Consider the following 6,901-nt stretch of genomic DNA (forward strand, 5'->3'; position numbering starts at 1 on the left):
AAGCGCCGAATGGGAAACACGTTTCATTCGAGGGAGTAGCACGCAATCGGGGAGACCTTCTACCAGGCACCGTTCGCAGCCACTCGCCTCTGAGAGCTTCCGGGCCTCTTCTTCCCGCCTCACTCCTCCCCGCCCTTGCCTCTGCGGCCTTTTGCGGCTGCGCAAGCCCCTACCCAATCGAAAGCTTCCTACTGCTAAAAGGGGCAGGGATTGGTCCCAAGTTCCAGAGACGGCCAGGAAGGGGCGGGGCTAATGGTTGATTTTAATATGTATCGGCGGGGCGGGACAAAGGCAGACGGAAGTGTTGTGTGTTGTTGCCGGAAGCGGCGAGGGAAAGTTTGTGATGGCGGCTGCAATTTTAGCCGAAAAGGTAAGTTCCGCCGGCTCTGCCCAAGGATTTTTGTGTGGGGAGGCTCTGGGGGACGGCAAAGGCCAGAGGCTGAGGAGATGTCTGGGTGCCGGGCCAGGGAGGCGCAAACACCGAGGTCGGGGTTGGAGTGAGGGCCTGGCCCGGCCGCTCGGGACCGGCGGGGAATCGGCCAGGGTAGTACGGGAAAAGCCGAGCCGACCCCTCCCGCAGCGGGTCTTTCTCGCCGCAGGTGCCGGTGGACAGCGCGGAGGAGGGGGAGCAGCCCCTGGCGACGGCGGCGGAGCTGGCCGCGCAGAAGCGCGAACAGAGGCTTCGCAAATTCCGGGAGCTGCACCTGAAGCGGGTGAGTAGCCCGGGAGGCAGCTGAGGCTGTCACCCCGTGCCCGTTCGTGGACGTACCGGGAAGCTGCAAAAGCGTGCTTGGCAGATCGTCTGAGTGGAATGAAATATCTATCCCGGTGCTTCTCAACCCTGGCAACAGATTGAAGTCACTTTTGAAAATACACACGACCCTCCTCCCACCCGCTTCTGATTTAACTCATCTGGGCTGGGTTTGGGAGTCTCTATTAACTAACGGCCTCCCTGCTGTGTAACAAACAATTCGTTTTACCTAGGGGATATGTAGAGCTGGGGACCGGAAGAAAAACTCCTCCAGTGTTAGTGAGAGAGCTGGTTGCCTGTTCCTTCAAAGATAATCAGCAAATCTCTGCAAGCCTGTAATGTCAGTGGCTCACCTAGTTGGTGGGGAACTAGATGATTCAGATACGGCTTTTGCTCTTAAGGAGAGGAGACAGCTTTATAGCCAGGACATGCTAACGTGAGGAACAGAGTGCCCTGGGAGTGCAGAGGAGAGTTGGATACAGTTTGAGGGGTTCCTGGGAGTGCCTCCCATAAGAGGTGACACCTAAACTGCTGTTGGAAAGATGTGTAAGGTATTACCAGACAAAGAAGCTGGAGGAACAAATGCAAATAAGGAGATTCATAGCAGAGCTAAGAGTCCAGCAAACAACTGGCTGCAGGGGGAGCTGAGGAAGGAAAAAGCGGCTCCAGCCTATTTCAACTTAGGAGCCTGACTGCCAGCTTGGCTGTGGTCTCACAAACCTCCCACATCACTCTGACTGGTGGCGTGAGACAGAAACAAGACCGGTCAAACCACAGAAATGACCCCACATTCCCCTCTTCTGCTCACACCAGTGACTGTTAGGACCAGTGACAGCGTTAGTCACCCCCCCCCCCCCCCGTTAATCCTGTAGAAGAACCTACGACACCTGGTGGTCGAATGCCCTGCCTTTCTGACGGTGTCTAATCCAGAGCACAACCACACTCTCCTGAGCCTTATGCCCCTGCCCCAGTCACCTGACACAAACCTAAATCCTGTAGCTAGCCCCTCTTTAACACCCCTCACTGGAATACCCACAGCGCCCGTGGTTTGCCGTCTCCTTCAGTGCAGCGAACACAACTTTGGCTGCAGGGTGTGCTCTTGGTGTCTTCAACCGGAGGGCGTTGCCAGAGCCAAGGGTACGAGGATGTAAGAGGGATGGTAGTTCCGAGCAGTGCCTCTCTTTGTCCAGAGAACATTAATAAAGGATTAAACACACTGAAGTGTTTACTCGGAGGGACTGTGTAAAATATATGTGGTTGGAAATTGGGAGACCTGGCTTCCTGGACTAACGGCCACCAACCTGTGACCTGAGAAACATCTAGCTTACGTTGTCCTTAAGATGATATGCTTATTATGCCTTGTGCAGTTAGGTTCATTTTTTTTTCTAAGTCTGTTTTTTAAGAGCGCACACGCATGTGCGAGGTGGGGAGGGGCAGAGAGGGAACGCCAAGCAGCCTCCATACTGTCAGCGCAGAGCCTCACGCGGGGCTCGATCCTACGAACCTTGAGATCGAAACTAAGAGTCAGCTGCTCAGCTGACTAAGCCACCCAGGGACCCCAGTTAAGTTCGTTTTAAATCACACTCTTCATACAGTGATTAAAATGGAAAATACCTTTCCTTTGCCATAATGTAAACTATTAAAATATTTAAAAAAGAGGAGGGGCTTGGAAAAGGTTAGAGATATTAAGATCGGTGCTAAAGCCCTCAGCCCCAAGTTGAGGCTTTTTCCTTGAGTTAATCAGGATTAAAAGAGAATTGAAAGTAGAATATCTTTCTCCTCATATGATGCAATATCATTTCTTGCCATCTAAAGTCTCCTTAAGTACGCCTTCTTCACGTTTTGAACCTTGTCCGATCCAGCCCTAAGTGCAAAGGGGTCACGTGGCTAAATGGAGGCACAGCTGACCTTAAACTCCAGGCCTCTGGAAAAGCAAACCCAGTGCAGCCCAACACATTTCTTGACTGTGCACATACAGACCTAATTAGGCTGTTCCCTTGCTTAAAATTCTTTGGCCGTCTCTTGCTTTTAGGATAACACGGCGTCCCCTTGTTAATGTGACTTACTTGACCTTCTCAAAGTGCGCAGGATTTTGTTTGGATTTATTTTTGTGTCTCAGCTGACGGACTTTTTGTGTCATGGTTTTAGAATGAGGCTCGCAAATTGAATCACCAAGAAGTTGTTGAAGAAGATAAAAGACTCAAGTTACCTGCTAACTGGGAAGCCAGAAAGGCCCGTCTGGAATGGGAACTGCAGGAAGAAGAAAAGAAGAAGGTTAGGATCTACTCTGCTGTCTCCATAAGTTTTTTCTTCAGTTATTCTGTTGAATCAAGACAGTAAGAGCCAGCCTGCTGGAGTCCACGTGGTGGTTCTGCTTTTTACTAGTAGCAACACTTTGGGGAGTTATTGAACCTCTCTGTGCCTCTGTTTTCTGAACTGTAAAATGGGGACTGTAATAATTATTTGAGTTAATTACGAATTAAATGAGTCAGTAGGGGCGCCTGGTGGCTCCATCGGTTCAGTGTCCCACTTCGACTCAGGTCATGATCTTGGGGTCTGTGAATTCGAGCCCTGCGTCGGGCTCTGTGCTAACAGCTCAGAGCCTGGAGCCTGATTTGGATTCTGTGTCTCCCTCTCTCTCTCTGCCCCTCCCCCGCTCATGCACGCTCTCTCTCTCTCTCTCTCTCTCTCTCTCTCAAAAATAAATAAAGATTAAAAATAAAAATAAAAAAAATGATTCAGTGCGTGTAAAACATTTAAAAGGGGGTCTGACACCTGAGAAATGTTGAATATGTATTTTAAATTGATGCACTCTCTTCTTACATACCATAGTAGATGCCCAGATTTGCTTCAAGTATTAATCATTATTTTTTGCTTGATATCTTTATTCCACGTTGATTTAAAATTGATCAAATAATTGCTTTTGTCATAATTGCAGGAATTAACATTTTCTTTCTTTTTAGGAATGTGCCGCAAGAGGGGAAGACTATGAGAAAGTGAAGCTGCTGGAGATCAGTGCGGAAGACGCGGAAAGATGGGAGAGGAAAAAGAAGAGGAAAAACCCTGACCTGGGATTCTCAGGTAAAGCTGTTATTTTCTTGAATGGCCCTGTTAGGTAAGCATTACCTTTAGTGTTTCTGGTTTTAAGAAAGGATACTCCCCTTCACGGAATATTCTCCAAGGGGCTTGAACCCGAGAAAAATACAAATAGGTCTCATTAGGGCAGAAGTAAAAAAGGCTGTACTTTAATCACCTGAATTTTTTTTTATTCTTTGTGGTAAGATAAAAGCCTGTATTATCAGCACCTTCAGGACAGAAGCTCTGCTTAGTGTCTTGTGCAAATATTACTAATAATTTTGATATTCTGTGGATCGTAATGACGAAACAGGGAAATAGATTTCTCTGACTCTCCTTTTATCTTTAGATTATGCTGCTGCCCAGTTACGTCAATATCATCGGCTGACCAAACAGATCAAACCTGACATGGAATCGTATGAGAGACTGAGAGAAAAACAGTAAGTTGACAGGAACGATGCAAGCCCTGTTTTCATTCTGAAGGGACATAGGGGTGTGTGTGTGTGTGTGTGTGTGTGTGTTGTGTATACATACACAGACGCATAAAGACAAACACACGTGAATGTTTGGGTACCGGTTAGCAACATCTGCCTCAGAATACTTTCTGGCCTTCACAGTACCATTTATTGCTCACTCCACAGCCTTGTTATTTTTCCAGCCGGGCGTTGAGTTTAACAACCAGATTATCATAGTTACTCAGATATTTCAAGAGGCCGAATGCCCGGCTGTGTGAACTTTTTCTGCAGATACTTTAGGCTTTGTGGACGCTCTGGTCTCTGTCACAACCACTCCGCCCCGCTGGTGTGATGTGAAGGCAGCCGTGGAGGAGTCATGAACAAATGGGCGTGGCTGGGGCCCAGTGAAATGTGTGCCAGACCAGGTGGTATAGTTTGCTGAACCCTTCCCATTAGTGTGAAGAGAAATAACCTGAACCGAGAAGCAAGTCCTTTAACCTCTGGCCCTTGGCTCTTTCATCTGTAGAATGAAGGTGTTGGAGGAGGTGGGTGATGTCTTAGGTCCCTTCCAATTCTAAATTTTCTTTAAAAAAAAAAAAAAAAAAAAAAAAGTTGGGATCCCACAGTAAATATATGTATGCATTTTATCGCTTGCCATGAATGGTGGTTCAGTTTGAAATTTGAAAATGTGGAACCGTGTAGTGTCACTCTAAAACTATTCTGTCTTTTCAGTGGAGAAGAGTTTTTCCCAACATCCAACAGTCTTCTTCACGGAACACACGTGCCTTCCACAGAGGAGGTTGATAGGATGGTCACAGATCTGGAAAAGCAGTGAGTACTCAGTACAGCGGCCGGAAGTTTTAAACGTTTAATGACAAAATGGACAGAGAGTGCAGAGAGAGAATTGAAAGGGCGGATACCGTGCTTGCTCGTTCTGACTCAGCATCTGTAGTGATTTTGGGGACAGACAGCAAGTGTGAGTTGAGTCCGTGCGATTTGGGATGGAGATGCCAACTGTTGCTGAAATTGAGTTGTTATAATCAAAGCAGGAAAAGGTCCAAAGAAAATTATTCTTCTTTAAGTGCTTTTATCTTCATAACCAGTTCATTATTCGAAGAAGTACAAATGTTCTGGTAAATGTACCTTTGTTATATTTGTGTTTCTTAATACTGATATGGGTGAGTATTAGGCAGAGCAGAATGAATTTATATTTTAGGAGTTAATATATGTAACATATGTTACATATGTGACATATATATTAAAATTCGGGGCACCTGGGTGGCTCAGTTGGTTAAGCGTACAGCTTTCGCTCAGGTCGTGATCTCATAGTTAGTGAATTCGAGCCCCGCATCGAGCTCTGTGCCGACAGCTCGGAGCCTGGAGCCTGCTTCGAATTCTGTGTCTCCCTCTCTCTCTGCCTCTCCCCTACTCACACTGTGTCTCTGTCTCTTGCTCGCAAAAATAAACATTAAAAAGAATAGTACATAGTACATATGTATAGTATCTGGTACGTTGTGCTCCATGTTAGCTGTGGTTATTAGTAATATAAATACTGTAATTATTTTTTAAAGTAGAATTTCATGTGTCCCGTTGCTGACAATGTATCGCTGCTCTTTTAGAAGAATTCCGAAGACGAGTTTGTATTTATTGAATTTCAGGGTTCATACCCAGGGCTGTGCTGTCAACTAGCAGTTTCAGCCTGACGTTGATGAAAACTGCTCCCAACCCCAAGCCCCAAGCGGGCTATTCTAAGTGTACTGATTCTCTTTATAACTATCTGGCCATGTTTTATTAGGATAAAAAAAGAAGGCAATTTTGAATCCTGTAAATTTTCTTCTTCCACCAGAATCGAAAAACGAGACAAATACAGCCGGAGACGTCCTTATAACGACGACGCAGACATCGACTACATTAATGAAAGGAATGCTAAATTCAACAAGAAAGCAGAAAGATTCTATGGGAAATATACGGCTGAAATTAAACAGAATTTGGAAAGAGGAACAGCGGTCTAATCCCTTCAGGAACTGTTAGGAACTGTTTTTAAAAGCTTGACAATGCTGGCAAATTGAAGTTCTCTTCAAAGTTTTATCAGGAAACCAGCAGTCATTCTACGATGCCTTCCTCATCAGCATTTGGAAATAAATGTTTTTCTTAAACATATGCTTCCATGTATATTCCCCTATTTCTGTGCTTGGATAGAAGATGCATTTTAAGATGTAGTGTACTTGGTCTGTAAAAATCTACTTTGTATAAATACTAATTATTTTTCTATGTATTTTAAACGTATATGACTAATCTTTGAAGCATTTGGGCTTCAGATGATCGGCAGCATACGTAAATGCAGTCATTGTTGCTTTGAATATTGTTAAGAATTTGACAAAATCTAGAGCCGGACTCGGCAACCTTTTGAGCTTGTAGACTCTGAAGCTAAGTACAGCGAGGAGGAAGGAAGATGGCCATGGCTACTGGAGGGCTCTGTCTACCCACGGCTGCTTAGGACCAAGTTCAGGAAGCAGCAGAACTGTCTTCTATGAATATTGACATATACAGTTCCTTTTATAAAAAGCAAATATCCTATGGAATAGAATCCCTACTAAACACTAAAACATTTAAAACAAGT

At 45.5% G+C, this 6,901-nt stretch overlaps 1 protein-coding gene across 1 annotated transcript; it reads left to right on the forward strand.

The window, feature by feature from the left end:
- Positions 1-290: 290 nt before the first annotated feature.
- On the forward strand, positions 291-6,556 carry LOC124515090 (pre-mRNA-splicing factor SYF2-like). The gene is made up of 7 exons (XM_047083621.1): positions 291-370; positions 600-713; positions 2,900-3,025; positions 3,715-3,832; positions 4,176-4,266; positions 5,014-5,112; positions 6,128-6,556. The coding sequence occupies exons 1-7, from the start codon at positions 344-346 to the stop codon at positions 6,291-6,293; spliced, it is 741 nt and encodes a 246-aa protein (XP_046939577.1). The 5' UTR covers positions 291-343; the 3' UTR covers positions 6,294-6,556.
- Positions 6,557-6,901: the final 345 nt, after the last annotated feature.

Source organism: Lynx rufus, unplaced genomic scaffold (genome assembly GCF_022079265.1).
Source record: "Lynx rufus isolate CCGP_SWC_20201006 ecotype Redwood Valley unplaced genomic scaffold, mLynRuf1.p SCAF_2, whole genome shotgun sequence".
Classification (NCBI taxonomy): domain Eukaryota; kingdom Metazoa; phylum Chordata; class Mammalia; order Carnivora; family Felidae; genus Lynx; species Lynx rufus.